Source organism: Oncorhynchus clarkii, chromosome 17, assembly GCF_045791955.1.
Source record: "Oncorhynchus clarkii lewisi isolate Uvic-CL-2024 chromosome 17, UVic_Ocla_1.0, whole genome shotgun sequence".
Lineage (NCBI taxonomy): Eukaryota > Metazoa > Chordata > Actinopteri > Salmoniformes > Salmonidae > Oncorhynchus > Oncorhynchus clarkii.
In genome coordinates, this window is record NC_092163.1 from 26,497,513 (window position 1) to 26,516,671 (window position 19,159).

The 19,159-nt window shown below is 42.7% G+C and overlaps 1 protein-coding gene across 7 annotated transcripts in view; it reads right to left on the minus strand.

The window, feature by feature from the left end:
• Nucleotides 1–8,097: 8,097 nt before the first annotated feature.
• LOC139370652 (ral GTPase-activating protein subunit beta-like) overlaps nucleotides 8,098–19,159 on the minus strand; it is a 74,950-nt gene continuing 63,888 nt past the window's right edge. For 4 of the 7 annotated variants that reach the window (XM_071110252.1, XM_071110255.1, XM_071110253.1 and 1 more), the window contains exons 27-30: nucleotides 11,561–11,666; nucleotides 11,235–11,313; nucleotides 9,886–10,034; nucleotides 8,098–8,913 (exon numbers count right to left, since the gene is read on the minus strand). In XM_071110252.1, the coding sequence (XP_070966353.1) occupies nucleotides 8,699–8,913; nucleotides 9,886–10,034; nucleotides 11,235–11,313; nucleotides 11,561–11,666 (549 nt within the window). In that variant the 3' untranslated portion in view covers nucleotides 8,098–8,698. Of the gene's footprint in view, nucleotides 8,914–9,885; nucleotides 10,035–11,234; nucleotides 11,314–11,560; nucleotides 11,667–13,220; nucleotides 13,840–13,947; nucleotides 14,431–15,246; nucleotides 15,460–19,159 lie in introns of those variants that run through there. The other 3 variants (XR_011627158.1, XR_011627156.1, XR_011627157.1) reach the window with 3 other exon arrangements.

Below are 19,159 nucleotides of genomic sequence, written 5' to 3' on the forward strand. Positions count from 1 at the left end.
TTAATGCAGCTGGTGGCCACACCAGATACTGACTGTTACTTTTTACCCCCCCCCCCCTTTGTTCAGGGAAACATTATTCCATTTCTGTGAGTCACATGTCTGTGGAACTTGTTCAGTTTGTCTCAGTTGACAAATCTTGTTATGTTCATACAAATATTTACACATGTTAAGTTTTCTGAAAATAAATGCAGTTGACAGTGAGAGGACGTTTCTTTTTTTGCTGAGTTTAGGTACGTGGCTGCAAAGGGCATCAGTGTCTTAACACCCCGATTTGCCAAGGGAAGAAACTCTGAGCACAGCCCTGTCCAGAAATCTGCAATGGCTTCTGATTAAATTACATTTTCACAGAACCGTAGGTTGCAATTTTGATGAGGCTCTCTTGTTCAGATATCGATAAGTGGACTGGAGGCAGGGCTTGAAACGGATAGCGAATCCAGTTGTTCGTGTCGTCCCTTTTTGGAAAGTACCTGTGTAATTGCGTACCCAGCTCACTCAGTTGCTTCGCTATATCATATTTGACATTGTCCATAAGCTTGAGTTCATTTGCGCACAAAAAATCATGCAATGATGTAACGACCTGTGTGTTGTCCTTGCAGACAGAGAAGTGCTCCAACTTCTTAGTCATAGCCTCAATTTTGTCCCGCACATTGAATATAGTTGCAGAGAGTCCCTGTAATCCTAGATTCAGATCATTCAGGCGAGAAAAAACATCACCCAGATAGGCCAATCGTGTGAGAAACTTGTCATCATGCAAGCGGTCAAATAAGTGAAAATTATGGTCAGTAAAAAAAACTTTAAGCTTGTGTCTCATTTCAAAAGGCATGTCAATACCTTGCCCCTTGATAACCAGCGCACTTCTGTATGTTGTAAAAGCGATACATGGTCACTACCCATATCATTGCATAATGCAGAAAATACACAAGAGTTCAGGGGCCTTGCTTTAACAAAGTTAACCATTTTCACTGTCGTGTCCAAAACGTGTTTCAAGCTGTCAGGCATTCCCTTGGCAGCAAGAGCCTCTCGGTCGATGTTGTAGCGTACCCAATTGGCGTCGGTAGCAACTGCTTGCACGCGCGTTACCACTCCACTGCCATCAGTACAGATACCAACACATCTTGACCACCAAAGTCCATTTTCCTGTTGTCCTGGTTTCCAGTGGTTTGCAGAAGAGGATGTCTTCCTTAATTGACCCCCCATAAATGTAACAGACATATACCAGGAGCTGTGCCAGGCCTGCCACGTCTGTTGACTCATCCAGCTGAAGCAGTAATTGTTTCAAAACATCTCCTGTCATGTCACTGATGCGTCGTGAAAGTGTTTGATGAAGATATTGTCTGTGTAGTTTTGTTTGGGCATTTCCCAGCCATATCCGCAGCAGCAGGAAGAATTAAGTCCTTCACAATGTATGGTGCTTGCCTGTCCTAGCCACTCAGTAGCTCACCATATAAGACGCTTCTAGCCACTTCTTATTAATGGAATCTGTTGCTTTTATACATGTCTATTGAAGACTTTTCAAATAACATTTTATTTGTCACATTGACCGAATACAACAGGTGTAGACCTCACCGTGAAATGCTTACTTACAAGCCTGTAACCAACAATGCAGATCAAGAAATGGAGTTAAGAAAATATTTTGTAAATAAACTAAATTAAAAAATAATAAAAAGTAAACACAATAAAAAAACTAAAATGAGGCCTTTTACAGGGGGTACCGGTACCGAGTATTTTTGCGTGGGTACAGGTTAGTAAAGGTAATTTGTACAGGTAGGTAGGGGTAAAGTGATAATAAACAGCGAGTAGTTGGAGGGGGGGGGGGTCAATGTAAATGGTCCTGATGGCCATTTGATTAGCGCCTCTGTTGCCGGTGATGCAACCGGTCAGGATGCTCTCGATGGTGCAGCAGTATAACTTTTTGAGGATCTGTGGAACCATTTCAAATATTTTCAGTCTCCTGAGGGGAATAGAGGTTGTGGTGTCCTCTTCATGACTCTCTTGGTGTGTTTGGACCATGATAGTTTGTTGGTGATGTGGACACTAAGGAACCTGAAACTCTCAACGCAAGCTTTTTTTTGTTGCCGAGTTTGCCCCGGGTGGCCAGCTCTAGGAAGAGTCTTGGTTGTTCCAAACTTCTTCCATTTAAGAATGATGGAGGCCACTGTGTTCTTGGGGACCTTCAATGCTGCAGATTTATTTTGGAACCCTTCCCCAGATCTGTGCCTCGACACAATCCTGTCTCGAAGCTCGACAGACAATTCCTTCGACCTTATGGCTTAGTTTTTGTTCTGACATGTACTGTCAACTGTGGGACCTTATATAGACAGGTGTGTGCCTTCAATTGTCCAATCAATTGAATTTACCACAGGATGCCAATCAAGTTGTAGAAACATCTGAAGGATAATCAATGGAAACAGGATACACCCTCATAGCAAAATGTCTGAATACTTATGTAAATAAGGTTTCTGTTTTGTTTTTTCAATACATTTGCAAAAATGTCTAAAAACCTGTTTTCATTTTGTCATGATAGGGTAGTGTGTAGATTGATGAGGAAAAAACATAATTTAATCAATTTTAGAATAAGACTGCTCATGAGTGGCGCGGCGGTCTAAGGAACTGCATCTCAGTGCTAGGCGTCACTACAGACCCTGGTTCGATTCCGGACTGTATCACAACCAGCTGTGATCGGAAGTCCCATAGGGCGGCGCACAATTGGCCCAGCGTTGTCCGGGTTAGGGGAAGGTTTGGCCGTCATTGTAAAAAAAAAATGTTCTTAACTGACTTGCCTAGTTAAAGGTTAAATAAATAAAAATTTGAAGTAACAAACTGTTAATCAAGGGGTCTGAATACTTTCCGAAAGCACTGTAGCCATGTTATTTTTACTCGTTTTTATTAACTGTGTATTTATTCCTCATCTCACTATTTCTAATTTGTATTTCTATCTTGAAGTGTTGTAAAAGGACCAAAAGTAAGCATTTCAATGTTGTTTACAAAGAATGACCAATACAACTTGATTCTCTGCTGCCCCCCACTGGCTCCAGTCACACAAAGATAGATCGTTGCCTCAGGGGTAACGTTTCCCCTAGGATCAGCTTTTCTCTAGCATTACTAACCTTAATCCTTAGTGGGAAAATGCAAAACTGACCCAGGATCAAGATCAGGACACTCTCACCCTAGTTTTTTGCATACGGGTTTATAATTCCTATCTTTATTTGGAATGGGAGATTAACATAAATTCCAACTGGCCTACACTTTTATTGGCCTATTCATATGAGAACATATATCCCCATGTGACTATGTGAAACAATTACTATAATTCTACTGTAATTACATTTTTATGGGCGTGACTACCACTAAGTCTGAGTAGGGCAGTTCAGGTGAAATACAATTATTCGTTTTGGAAAGGTTAAAAAAATGTGTTTAAGCGTGGTCGGTCAACTCTCAGGCTGAGGCCACACAGAAAGGTATGAAATAACATGAGTTCATCATTGTCTGTTTTCTGCTCATCCCGTTCTGTTTATTTAAAGTCTGATCATACATAAAAAGTGATAGAAACAGACTATTTTAACTACAACTGTGTAAGACGAGAACCACACAGCATAAAAAGTTAATTAAAATCTTTATTTGTTACATTGTGTTACATTCAATATCCAATGTGTTTCTTATGGACACATAATAAAACGGCATAAATACAAACAAGCAGTTTTTGTGCCTTTCGTAATAGAGGGACAGATGACTGAAATGTACTTCACGCGCTCAGTATGTACATATCTTCCAACTTTATTCAAGTTGATACCTTCAATATTTACAGAACAAATTAGACGTTTACGAGGAATGGGACAAAATCTAGTTCAGTTCCATGTGACTCCATCGAGTTGGTAGAATATTTGCAGAGCACAATAGCTGGCTAGAGTATCGATTAATTTGATAATTGATATTAATTGAAGCCATTTGATCAGCAATAGAGTGGACATTCCAGATTTAAAAAACTTGACACTAGGAAATTGACACCAGAATTTATGCCTTAAGGGACATTTTACTAGCCTGGTCGCAGATCTGTTTGCGCTGGAAAGCACAAATTCTTATGTTGGAATTAATACAGCACAAACAGATCTGGGACTGGGCTAACATTTGACTGAATTTACATTCTTGTATTTTTTCCCCCTCTTGATCCTCATAAAAACACAGGACAAAAAGCAAATAACCTAAAAAAATGACTAATATTATTCTGGGGGAAAAACATAACTCAAATGAGCTTTTAGCTTCCCCAGATACAGTAAGTCTTTAAATTGGTTAGTCTGTAGTACGATTGAGCTTTTCCTTTAACAGTAAAGAACATGTAAATCTTTTCAAATTAAATGTAACACAATCAGTGATCTATGGAACGAAAGTGGAGGAAATCTTATTTTCAGAAGATCCAAATGTCACAGTGGATCACCACAAATATCATGCAAAAGATCTAGTTATTTTACATATAATAAAAAAAGATTTATACTGAACAAAAATCTAAACGCAACATGTAAAGTTGCAGGAATATCCACCAGAGCTTTTACCAGAGAATTGAATGTTAATTTCTCTACCATAAGCCGCTTCCAACCTTGTTTTAGAGAATTATTACGTCCAACCGGCCTCACAACCACAGACCGCGTGTAACCACACCAGACCAGGATCTGGGCTGCACAAACTCTCAGATACCATCTCAGGGAAGATGAACTGCGTTGCGTGCTCGTTGTCCTCACCAGGGTCTTGACCCGACTGCAATTCGGCATCGTAAACGACTTCAGTGGGCAAATGCTCACCGTCGATGGCCACTGGCACGCTGGAGAAGTGTACTTTTCACGGATTAATCCCGGTTACTTTACCGGGCAGATGGCAGACAGCATGTAAGGCGTTGTGTGGGAGAGCGGTTTGCTGATGTCAACGTTGTGAACAGAGTGACCCCTGGCGGCGGTGGGGTCATGGTATGGGCAGGGATAAGCTACAGACAATGAACACAATGCATTTTATCGATGGCAATTTGAATGCACAGAGGTACTGTGAAGAGATACTGAGGCCCATTGTTGTGCCATTCATATTTCAGAATGATGATGCACGGCCCCATGTCGCAAGGATCTGTACACAATCTAAAAACATTTCCAGTTCGTCCATGGCCTGCACTCACCCGACATATCACCCATTGAGCATGTTTGGGATGCACTGGATCAACATGTATGACAGCGTGTTCCAGTTCCCACCAATATCCAGCAACTTCCATTGAAGAGTAGAACAACATTCCACAGGCCACAATCAACAGCCTGATCAAATCTATGCAAAGGAGTTGTGTTGCACTGCATGATGCAAATGGTAGTCACACCAGATACTGACTGGTTTTCTGATCCATACCCTATTTACATAAGTATTCAGACCCTTTGCTATGAGACTCAATTGAGCTCCGGTGCATCCTGTTTCCATTGATCATCCTTGAAATGTTTCTACAATTTGATTGGAGTCCACATGTGGTAAATTCAATTGATTGACCTTGATTTGGAAAAGGCACACACCTGTCTATATAAGCTCCTACAGTTGACAGTGCATGTCAGAGCAAAAACTAAGCCATGAGGTCGAAGGAATTGTCCGTAGAGCTCCAAGACAGGATTGTGTCGAGGCACAGATCTGGAGAAGAGTACCAAAACATTTCTGCTGCATTGAAGGTCCCCAAGAACACAGTGGCCTTCATCTTTCTTCAATGGAAGACGTTTGTTACCACCAAGACTCTTCCTAGAGCTGGCCGCGCGGTCAAACTGAGCAATCGGGGGAGAAGGGCCTTGGTCAGGGAGGTGACCAATGGTCACTCTGACAGAGCTCCAGAGTTCCTCTGTGGAGATGGTAGAACCATCTCTGCAGCACTCCACCAATCAGGCCATTACGGTGGAGTGGCCAGACGGAAGCCACTCCTCAGAAAAAGGAACATGACAGCCCGCTTGGAGTTTGCCAAAAGGTACCTAACAAGATTCTCTGGTCTGATAAAACCACGATTGCACTCTTTGGCCGGAATGAGGCCTGGCACCATCCCTACGGTGAAGCATGGTGGTGACAGCATCATGCTGTGGGCTGTTTTTCAATGGCATGGACTGGGAGACTAGTCTGGATTGAGGGAAGGATGAACGGAGCAAAGTACAGAGATCCTTGATGAAAACCTGCTCCAGAGCACTCAGGACCTCAAACTGGGGTGAACGTTCACCTTCAAACAGGACAAGAACCCTAAGCCCACAGCCAAGACAACACAGGAGCGGCTTCGGGACAAGTCTCTGAATGTCCTTGAGTGGCCCAGCCAGAGCCCAGACTTGAACCCGATCTAACATCTCTGGAGAGACCGGAAAATAGCTGTGAAGCAATGCTCCCCATTCAACCTGAAAGAGCTTGAGAGGAGTTGCAGAGAAGAATGGGAGAAACTCCCCAAAAACAGGTGTGCCAAGCTTGTAGAGTCATACCCAAGAAGACTCATGGCTGCAAAAACACTGTTATTGCTTTGTCAATATGGGGTATTGTGTGTAGATTAATGAGGGGAAAACGATTTAATCCATCGTAGGAGAAGGCTGTAACGTAACAAAATGTGGAAAAAGTCAAGGGGTCTGAATGCACTGTATATGTGACCAACAGCTGCATATCTGTATTCCCAGTCATGTGAAATCCATAGATTAGGGCCTAATGAATGTATTTAAATTAACTGATTTCCTTATATGAACTGTAACTAAGTAATATCTTAAAATTGTTGCATGTTGAGTTTATATTTTTGTTCAATGTATAAAATCTGTGTCTAAGACAGATCCAGTGGCATACACAGAATTGAACAGGGCGTCAGTCGCATCCGTCCAACCCTTAACAGAACATTGCAAAAATAACTTGATAAAACTGATGGTTCAGCCCTTAATAGCGCTAAGTTATGTTGTCTCGAATAAAGTCGAGCACAAATAAAGACACTAAAAACGATGAGTACAACCTCTGCAGCTACACATTAGTGACTTAATGCTCTGAATTTGGTTCTAGGCTGGACATATTGGCATGGAAATATTATAGAAATAAAATGGCGGCATGTATCAGCTTCTGAAGTATCACATCTGGAATGGGATGTTAAACACAGTGCTCGTGACAAAGCATTTTTTTCAATCAACCAAGATCATCATATTTCCAACTGTGAATAACAAACAATCAACTGAAACTCACCTTTTATATCACCAATCAAAATGTATTTTATATGTAAACATATTTTGCATGTTTATCTGACACGGGAAGAAACAAACCTATAAATGATTTCATTTTCAAATCCATACCAAAAAAAGTATAATTCATCAGTGATTTTGACTTCCTGTAGTTCCATATCGAGACGACCATCAGCTTCAGTGAATGTGAAATGCCACACATTTTAGAGTGCACTAAAAGCCCAAAACAAGGTCAGTTTGTTAGTCTCGAAAACCCGATCCGTGGCGACACAGTGACTAGGGTCTGGTTTTAAATTACGGAATATTTTGGGATAGAATAACTACTGTACGTCACTGCTTACGTCGATAAGTAAAATAAACCATATCTGGGGACTCTCCCAAAAAATGACGAGACAGACATGCCAGAATGTTGCAATTCAAAACCAGTTGGCAGGCAACACCTTTGCAGGGGTTTCAATTAAGGTAGTTGATGCAAACTAGCCACTTGCGAAATGCACTCATTAAAAATGACCTCTGTGATCTTCATCTTGCTAGCTACTATTTTGTATTTTATAAAGTAGTGGCGTATTTTCTCTATGCCAAAAAAGTCCATTATTGAAACCAGACTCTAGTCACAGTTGGTTGGGAGTGCATTGAGTACATTACCAAGGTCGCATTCATTAGGGCACAGTAGCAAAATGGTTTGCAATGGAAAAACATACAAGTTCCGCTAGTCTCTCCCTATTTTAGTATATCTTTTTTTTCATTTTCGTGCCTAAAGAAAACAACCCAGATACCGATGAATATAAAAAGCTCAAACTACCTGAGATTTAAAGTAAAAGCAGCACTATACATTTTCGCTAACTGGTACAATTATGTATGTGGGAAGAGAGAACCAAAAGTAAAAAATGACAATTTACTGAAGTGAGATTTGAGTTTTGTCAATATTAGTTTTTGTAGTGTCGTTGTTTCGTCAATGAAAAAGTTGGATGTTTTGACCTCTCTTTTCCATTCCAGACCAACATAATAAACAAAAAAACTGTTAAATATGGGAAATGGACAGACTGATGCATTTCATAGAAAAGCAAACAGAAGAATCGGACTTGAAAAACCACAGTGAGACGGCTGTGGGAACTAGTCACAGCCACAGAGTGGAAGCCATTTTGAATTGAGCGCCGACAGCAATCACTTTGCCACGTGCCGTGTCACAAGTTTATAGTCAGTTGTTTAAGCATATACCCTCTCCTCACAGCTAAAGGTGCTTCCTTTGCCCAAGCCTGACGCCTCGCAGCCAGGTGAGGTTAGTGCCACAACCAGACCCCATCAAAGAGTCCTACAAGGCTTGGGTAGAACTAGAGTAAGTTGCAGATTAGCAGTGTTGCAGCGCGGGGTGGGAAAAAACTAAATTGTCGACTTGGAACGTGGCCACCAAGTGCTGATAATATAAATAACAAAGTAAAGAAGAAGAGAAACATTTTATAAATATAAAGAATCTTTGCAGTCCTTGTGGGGAGGGAGGTGAAAGTTCAAAGTTCATCGGGGGTGGGGTCACGGTCGAGGCTGCTCACGCCGACCTCCTGGAAGAGCGCGGTATAGAACTCGGGCTCCAGCTGCTTGTTGCGGTAGCGGTTCACCACCTCGGCGATCTTCTGTTTCCGACGCACGTGTGGAGGGTTGTACGAGTCACTCTCCAGCCGCTTCCGCCGGCACGCGTTGATCACCGTCTGCCTTACCAGGAACCCTGAGACAGAGGTGGGAGGGAGGGATGAGAGTGAGAGGTGGGAGGGAGAGATGAGAGTGAGAGGTGGGAGGGCGAGATGAGAGTGAGAGGTGGGAGGGAGGAAAAGAGTGAGAGGTGGGAGGGAGGGAGAGAGGGGGGAGAGAGTGACGGGAGGGAGGGAGAGAGTGATGGGGGTGAGGGGGGAGGGAGAGTTAGTGAGAGGGGTGAGGGGGGCGGGAGAGAGTTAGTGAGATGGGGAGGGAGAGAGTGAGTGAGGGGGGAGGGAGAGAGTGAGTGAGGGGGGAGGGAGAGAGTGAGTGAGAGGGGGAGGGAGAGAGCGAGTGAGAGGGGGAGGGAGAGAGTGAGTGAGAGGGGGAGGGAGAGAGTGAGAGGGAAGGGAGAGTGTGTGGGGGGAGTGGGAGGAAGAGAGTGGGAGAAAGATACACACACCGTTGATTGTGGCGCTTGCAGAGCCAGGATAGTGGGTTGGTTTCCCGGGACTACCCATATATATGCATACATGACTAAGTCGCTTTGGATAAAAGCGTCTGCTAAACAGCATATATTATTACAGTCTGCCTCACCAGGAAAGAGGTAATAGAAGAGAGGGAGAGAGGCGACCGATGGCTCAGCACTGACTTGGAGAGAGACGTGGTGTAGCTAGGCCTGATGCTAGGCATCTGCATCTGGGTTGACTCACACCCACATTTGGCATGTGTGAAGAAGAGAAGCGGGGACTGGGGTCTCTAAGACACCGCCTGGTAGCAATCTCTCTCTCTCTCTGGCATAACTCATGTATATTCTTCAACAGTGATACTGTATGTCAGACATCACTGTTGAAGAGTGCAGCATCTCTTGCAGACACTGGCAATTTGCTCTCGCACGCACACACACAGTTGAACTAGTCACCGTGATAGCTCACACACACCTTTCACCCTTCCCCTACCCGTACCTTTACACACAAAACACCTCCTCACCCCCAACCTCTCTCACCTAGTGACCTCCTGCTGACTACCATGCCATCCACCAGGGGGACGACCATGCTGAACTTTCCCAGGGCCCCATGCAGGCGGATCCGGAACAGGCCCGTCTTCAGAGGGTGGATGAAGATCACCTGCACATCCTGACCGGACGTCGTGGGTCTGAGGAAGGGGGGGGTGGAGGAAGAGGGTTGTACAGGCATAGAGAGGTAGAAATTAATTTGCCTCTCTTGCAACGGCTCTATGCACACTCAATGGACTCCACTTACACATATTACACTGACACTCCAATACACACACTTTCACATACACTGCTGCTACTCTGTTTATTATCGATCCTGATTGGCTAGTCACTTTTATACCAACATACATGTACATATCACCCCAATTACCTCATACCCCTTCACCTTGACTCAGTACCGGTAGGTACTCCTAGTATATAGTCTCGTTATTGTTATTTTATTGTGTTACTATTTCCATTTTTGCTAAAGTGTCTTACTTTTTAACTCTGCATTGTTGGGAAAGTGCTCATAAGCAAGCGTTTCACAGTAAAGTCTACACCTGTTGTATTCGGCGCATATGACATAAAATTGATTTGAGAAATAGGGAGAGAGAGGCAGATAGGAAGACGAGGGAGAGAAGAAAGGTGCAGAGCAGATATGAGACAATATCCCCACTGCAGAGGCTATGAGCACCTCTTACCATCCTGCCTTCTGTGGTCAGCCACCATCCACATTAGCTAGGCTTTGGTTCTGTACGGCCTCTAGTTCAACCCCTTGTGGATGTCTCCTGTTCTATATGCTGACCTGGCAAGGTCCCCTGACCTACACGGCCCTGTCTCTGCAACATAAATACTAGTACTCGTCTGACCCCGTTGGTCCCCCCGCCACCATGCTGAGCCCACATCACGACACCTTGCACTGACTGGTCTTTGTGGTGGTATATACTTGGCATCTACCTAGCATGTCAGAAGAGGATACATATATTTCTAGGTGTTTTGTCCTTATCATTGTCACCCTCGCTTGCTAAAAATAAATTCTGAACACTTCGTGAATATGAATAAGTAAAATACTATTTTGTTTGACTGATTGATTGAGAATCCCTCAAATCTGCAATGTTCCATAATTGTTGTAGCAACTGCTTTCTCAGTTCAATTCTCTATCGACTCAACTCTTAAGCATGTCTGAAAAAGTTTCTAGCTGTCAAATCCTTGACGATCCAATGGTCCCTCCCTTGACCTTCTTTTCCAATGAGATTTGAGAGGGAGGCAAGGAACAGAAGGAGGAGGAAGCAAGGACTTCACAGCTGGAAAAAATGTCAGACAGTCTGTGTTGAGTAGTGATGGATGGGAGCCTGTAGTACCTTGTTGAGGTGCTACTGTTGGCCGTGGTTTCCACTCCAGTGCTCGTCTCTACTAGCAGGTCAGCCAGGGGAAAGTTCTCTACAATACAAGAATTCAACATACACTGCGGTTAAAACTTATTAGGTGCACAAAATCTATTAAGATGAACTGAAGTCAGTAATTACCAGAAATAAGGACATTCTTCTATCAAATACTTCTCAATAAAATATCTAAAATAGTTCTATAGAATAGACTCATCAACTGTATCCCATAATTTTTTATAAAGAACCAAAATGGCTGCCAATAGAGGTCAGTTTCAGCGGGACGCAGGAGGAGGTTAGCCTACCGATATCATCGTAGCGCTCCACCCAGACCACCAGTACTTTGGTCTCTGGTCCCATTGGAGGGATGGTCCTGCCGGGAGGCATCTTCTTAGACTTCACCGTAGGACTCTGAGGGACAGACGAGCCCTTGTTAGAAAAAAATAGCAAAACGCACACCCCTAATTAACTTTAAAAATTTGAGGGGAAAAAAAATATATCTAAAATATATTTAAGCAATTAGTGGGTTTTATGTTCTTATGCACAACGCAATGCAGAGTGCCTGGATACAGCCCTTAGCCATGGTATATTGGCCATATACCACAAACCAAGGTGCCTTATTGCTATTATAAATTAATTAGAATTGTCAAATTAAATGTTCTCACACACCTGTGGTATACGGTGTGATATACCACAGCTTTCAGCCAATCAGCATTCAGGGCTCGAAACACGCAGTTTATAATAACCGATCTATAACTACACTTTAATCAGCGATGCTTTAGGCTAGAAACAAGCAAATAAAATCACATTTTATTGGTCACATACACATGGTTAGCAGATGTTATTGCGAGTGTAGCGAAATGCTTGTGCATCTAGTTACGACAGTGCAGCATTTTTTTTTTTTACATTGGATAAAAGTAGAGACTCAGAGCTACAAAATGGTATATCATACACAGCATTTTTGAGGAACAATGGGAAAGTAAGTATACTTTGAAAGGTGATACACTTGTAAAGTCACTTTTGAGAAAAGGACCTTTGAATGTTTTGGTACCTACTAGAGAGCTCTCCTTTGTCAACACCCATTGTTCACACCCTCTTAAGCCAGCCCTACCCATCTCTTTAAGGATTCACATGAGGTCATGTGCAAAACAGTGAGTAATGTAGTAAAAATGAAGACAGTCGTAGTAGCCTACAATCAGGAAAAATTCCAGGTAAAAAGAAAGTGTCCAGATATAAATATGTTATAAATATTAGATGACACTTACCCAGACACACTTGTCTAAATTGATGGGTCATGTGAAAGAAATGCTAGAACCCCCAGCCAGATCCAGTGGTGGAAAAAGTACTAAATTGTCATACTTGAGTAAAAGTGAGTCATTCAAAATTCCTTAGATTAAAACAGACGGCACAATTGTATTTTTTTTACTATATATTTTTTTTTATTGACGGATAGCCAGGAGCACAATGTACTTAAGTATCAAAAGTAAAAATATAAACCATTTCAAGTTCCTTATATTAAGCAAACCAGACAGCACAATTATTTTTTATTTTTTTGATGGATAGCCAGGGGCACACTCCAATACTCAGACAAAATTTACAAGCAAAGCATTTGTGTTTAATGAGTCCGCCAGATCAGAGGCATTAGTGATGACCAGGGATGTTCTCTTGATAAGTGTGAATTGGACCATTTTCCTGTCAAAATGCAACAAGTAGTTTTGGGTGTCAAGGAAAATGTATGGAGTAAAAAGTAAAAAATTTTCTTTACAATGATAGTAAATATAAATAAGGTATATAATATAGTAAATATAAAAGTATATAATAAAAGTATATAATATAGTAAATATAAATAAAGTAATGTACAGATACCACAAAAATTACTTAAATAAAAATACTTCAAAGTACTACTTAAGTACTTTACACCACTGCCCAAATGCCTTCACACCAGAACATTTGCATATACTGTTACACATGTACAGTACATAAACAGATGCATGCACCATGTATTTATGTGCTGGACACTTGATACGGTCACATGATATTGTTGTGGTATGTCACAAAATCATGTTACACATAAATATTAATTTTATATATATATCAATATTTTGCTAAGTCTTGCTAAGTGGATGGTCTCTACTGCAGCTGTAAAAGGTACAGCCAAATGGTTACTTGCATAGTAGCAATATCAGAAATAGTGTCAATATATATCAAATATACAGAATGTGCAAGAACATTATCAATAATGATATCAATGATAGATGAGGTAGTTAAGTTATATGCATACAATCGGGGGAAAAGTGGCTGAGCAGCAGGATAAACCCCAAAAATTGTAGCAGCAACGTATGCCGTGTGTGTTAGGAGAGAGTCATTTGAATAGAGGCACTGCAGATAGTGCTGATGACTGGTCCGTCGCAAAACACCCTGATCTTCTCAAAAATATGTTTGTCTAGCTGTGTCCAGTCCAGGTGGTGCTTGTATAGACATGCCATCTATGGGATGTCAGAGTTGCTCAGCAGCTAAAACCTGGTCCCAACTGAGTGCGAACGCTCCTTGGCGTGAACAACACCAAGGCTCCAGAGCATCAAAGCTGTAACAACAACAAATCAAAGACATTACAACCTTGCACAGCATCAATTCACCTCCCAAGTTTATATAAGAAGAATAACCTCATACAATGCAATGAAAATATTTTCACCTGAAGTGCTGGTACTGCTTGATCTGTGGCAGTACGGAGTCAGCCATAGCTTTCCACCAGCACCGTATTATCCTCCAGTCCAACCAGCTGTGGGATGTTGACCCCTGTCACAGTGCTGTCCTTCACAACACCAGCAATCTCAGACAAAGTGTTCACTCTGGTCTTTCTGAATCACTGCTTGATGAGGCCGAAGCACCTGTCTGGAGCACACTTGGTGTGGCCTGTGATGAGGAAGTGAAGGTCCAGATTGTGGTGGAGCTTGTGCATGGTCCACCAGGCACAATACCAGATCACAAACTTGTTCTTGTTTTGGCCACTGCAATTATCACAATTCAGGTCCACATTTGTTTTTTCAACTCTGTAGTTAGTGAAGAAATGGTGCATGTAGTTGATGACTGCGCTGCCGTCTTTGCTTGCCTGGGCCAGCTCTCTTTTTGATGACTGGCTGGCGGATTAGAGTCATGCCTGTTCTACTGATTGATGCTGAAAGACAAATTCCAGATACAAATATTTTAGCATAATTATACAATAGATGCGAAATGGCATTCTGCGATAACATCACTACACACAGTTCATACAGGTAATGTTAGCTACTGTAGCTAGCCTGCCATCTAACGTCAGCTGGCTAGCTAACAGCAAGCTTTAACTGGCAATACAAAGATTGTCATAGTTAGCTAAAGTTAACCAATAGGTTCAATGTTAGATAGTTAGCTAGCTAACATTAGGCCATAACTAGCAATGCGAAATGGCATTCTGAGAAATCACTAACGTTACACACACCTCATACACATAAGCTAATGTTAGATAGCAATCCAGCCACATAACCTCTGCTAACATTAGCTAGCTAACAACAAGCGGGGGTCTTCAAAATCAAATCTTGTTGGTCACATGCAGATGTTAATGCGAGTGTAGCGAAATGCTTGTGCTTCTAGCTCCGACTATGCAGTAAAATCTAACAAGTAATCTAACAAATACACACAAACAACTACCTTATACAAACAAATTGACGCAAATATAAAAGGGATGAATAAGAATATGTACATATAAATATATGGATGAGCGATGGTGTTAGCAAGCAAAAAAAACAAACTATAATACCAATCCATAGAGTAACGTTACTAGCAATACAAACTGATTGCAAGCCAAAGTTAACTAACATTGAACCTAACGTTATTTGGTTAACAAGCCAGCCATCGAACTCCAGCTGGCTAGCTAACAGCAAGCTTTAGCTTGCAATGAAAACAACTTTCTGAAAAAATTAGAAATGTATAATCTCTGAAGCTATAGCTAGATTCTTACCTGTATACACGGATGAAAGGTTCAAGGCAGACTGTAACCCCTTTTAAAAGACACCCGGTGTTGTTCCCGTTTAGTTTGCACAGCTGGTTTGGCCCATTGTGTTCCGCTGATTTCAAAACATGTTATTTTCAGAGAGTCAGCATTGCATGGCACGATCATCGTCCAGAAATTAGTCCATCACAACTTTTTCCCACTGACCTTTGTTGATAGCGCCTGATAAATTCAGGGCAGAAATGTTATTGAGAGCAGTAGCAAAAATATTTGCAGTTCTCCACAGCGAAAGTTTATCTAAAAAAAAAACTGCAGTAGAAAGGAGTATCTAATCATTACGAGCAGCTCATTTTATCGACACAAGATGCAACACCGCAGACCAATCCAAACTCACCTCTCTGCATGTCCAGTCCACTCATTATCTCAGCCAATCAAGGCTAGCTGGAAGGTTGCAGTCTTTCTCTGTGGCTAAACCAACTAGGCTTGTAATTTAACAATTGTATTCATATTTACAGATGACATACACGTTTGATATTAAGTCACATGAAAGTTCACATGTTCGAGAAGGCATTTCTGCCAAAAACCGCATTTTCATAAATAAAAAAAATGTACGTTCAAAAGGCTCTCCAGTGAAGTTGTGACTTGCGACATACGCCTAGTTCCCTGAATTGGGTCACATATACATATAAATATATGGATGAACAATGACTAAGCGGCATAGACAAGATGCAATAGATGGTATAAAATAAAGTATATACACATATGAGATGAGCCATGCAGGATATGTAAACCTTATTAAAGTGGCATTAATAAAGTGACTAGTGGTCGGTCCATTTCTTAAAGTGGCCAATGATTTCAAGTCTATGTAGGCAGCAGCCTCTCTGTGCTAGTGATGGCTGTTTAACAGTCTGACGGCCTTGAGACTGAAAAACAGATTCTGTCTCTCGCTCCCATCTTTGATGCACCTGTATTGACCTCGCCTTCTGGATGGTAGCGGGGTGAACAGGCAGTGGCTCGGGTGGTTGTTGTCCTTGATGTTCTTTTTGGCCTTCCTGTGAAGGCTGTAGAAGAGGCGCTGTTTCGCCTTCTTCACCACACGGTCTCTGTGGGTGGACCATTTCAGTTTGTCCGTGATATGTATGCCGAGGAACTTAAAATGTTCCACCTTCTCCACTGCTGTCCCGTCGATGTGGATAGGGGAGTGCTCCCTCTGCTGTTTCCTTAAGTGCACGATCATCTCCTTTGTTTTGTTGACGTTGAGTGAGGTTGTTTTGCTGACACCACACTCCAAGTGCCCTCACCTCCTCCCTGTAGGCTGTCTCGTCGTTGTTGGTAATCAAGCCTACTACTGTTGTGTCGACTGCAAACTTGATTGAGTTGGAGGCATGCATGGTCACGGAATCATGGGTGAACAGGGAGTACAGGAGGGGAATGAGCATGCACCCTTGTGGGGCCCCAGTGTTGAGGATCAGTGGGGTGGAGATGGTGTTTCCTACCTTCACCACCTGGGGGCGGCCTGCCAGGAAGTCCAGGACCCAATTGCACAGGGCGGGGTTGAGACCCAGGACCTTTAGCTTAAATGATGAGTTTGAAGGGTACTATGGTGTTAAATGCTGAGCTATAGTCAACAGCACTCTTACATAGGTGTTCCTCTTGTCCAGATGGGATAGGGCAGTGTTATGGCGATTGCATTGTCTGTGAACCTATTGGGGTGGTAAGCAAATTGAAGTGGGTCTAGGGTGATAGGTAAGGTGGAGGTGATATGATCCTTGACTAGCCTCTCAAAGCACTTCATGACAGAAGTGAGTGCTACGGGGCAATAGTCATTTAGTTCAATTACCTTTGCCTTCTTGGGTACAGGAACAATGGTGGCCATCTTGACGCATGTGGGGACAGCAGACTGGGATAGGCAGAGATTGAATATGTCCGTAAACACACCAGCCAGCTGGTCTGAGCTTGCTCTGTGGACGTGGCTAGGGATGCCGTCTGGGCCGGCAGCCTTGCGAGAGTTAACACGTTTAAATCTCTTACTCACGTCGATCATGGAGAAGGAGAGCCCACAGCCCTTGGTAGCGGGCCGCGTCGGTGGCACTGTATTATCCTCAAAGTGGGCAAATAAGGTGGTGTTTAGTTTGTCTGGAAGCAAGACGTTGTTGTCCGTGATGTGGCTGGGTTTTTTTTTGTCCGTGATTGTCTGTAGACCCTGCCACATACATCTTGTGTCTGAGCCGTTGAATTGCGATTCCACCTTGTCCCTGTACTGGCATTTCACTGGTTTGATTTCCTTGCGGAGGAAATAACTACACTGTTTGTATTCGGCCATAATCCCAGTTACCTTTCCATGGTTAAATGCGGTGGTTCGCGCGGTCACTTTTGCGAAAATGCCGCCATCTATCCACGGTTTCTGGTTAGGGTAGGTTTTAATAGTCATAGTGGGTACATCTCCTATGCACTTCTTTATAAACTAATTTACCGAATCAGTGTACAAGTCGATATTATTCTGAGTCTACCCGGAACATGTCCCAGTCCGCGTGATCAAAACAATCTTGAAGCGTGGATTCCGATTGGTCAGACCAGCGTTGAATAGTTCTTAACACGGGTACATTCTGTTTGAGTTTCTGCCTATAGGAGGGGAGGAGAAAAATGGAGTCGTGGTCAGATTTGCCAAAAGGAGGGCGGGGGATGGCCTTGGATGATTCGCGGAAGTTAGAGTAGCAGTGATGCAGAGTTTTGCCAGCACGAGTACTACAGTCAATATGCTGATAGAATTTAGGTAGCCTTGTTCTCAAATTTGCTTTGTTAAAATCCCCAGATACAATAAATGCAGCCTCAGGATATATGGTTTCCAGTTTGCATAAAGTCCAGTGAAGTTCCTTGAGGGCCGTCGTGGTATTGGTTGAGGGGGGATATACACGGCTGTGACAATAACTGAGGAGAATTCTCTTGGGAGATAATACGGTCACATTTGATTGAGGAATTCTAGGTCAGGTGAACAAAAGGACTTGAGTTCCTTTATGTTGTTACAATTACACTATGAGACGTTAATCATGAAACATACACCCCCGCCCTCCTCCTTCCTGGAGAGATGTTTATTCCTGTCAGTGCGACGTACAAAGAATCCAGGTGGCTGTATCAAATCTGACAGCATATCCCGAGAGAGCCATGTTTCCATGAAACAGAGCATGTTACAATCCCTGATGTCTTTCTGGAAAGTCATCCTTGCCCTAATTTTGTCTACCTTTTTATCTCGAGACTGGACATTAGCGAGTAATATACTCAGAAGAGGTTGGTGGTGTGCGCACCTCCGAAGTCTGACCAGAAGACCGCTCCGCCTACCTCTTCTCTAGCAGCATTGTTTTGCGTCAGCCTCTGGAATCACCTCAAATGCCCTGGGTAGTTTGGACAAAGGATCCGCGTCGGGAAAGTCGTATTCCTGGTCGTAGTGCTTGTAAGTTGACACTGCTCTGATATCTAATAGTTCTTCCCGGCTGTGTGTAATAACGCAACATTTTCTGGGCTGACAATGTAAGACATAATACATAAAAAAACAAATAATGCAAAGTTTCCTAAGGACTAGAAGCGCAGCAGCCCTCTGTCAGCGCTATGCCAAACGGACCCCGCTACTGTAGCTCCTATCCTTTGTTAACTTTAATAATTCGACCCCTGGCTATCACCATTCATTAACCCCATCTAAAAAGCTGTCAGTTGGAAAAGGCACAGCGTCCCTATTCAGAAGGTGAGAATGAAATGGTTAGGGTTGTTTTGGCCCTCCAGGACCAGAATCAAATAATACTGGGGTAGGGTTCAGGTGGGCTTTGGGCATTGACTGAGGAAAATAATATTTGTATACTTAAGGGGCACCTCATCACCTTTTAACCTACATATATTTTCACATACAGTGCATTCGGAAAGTATTCAGACA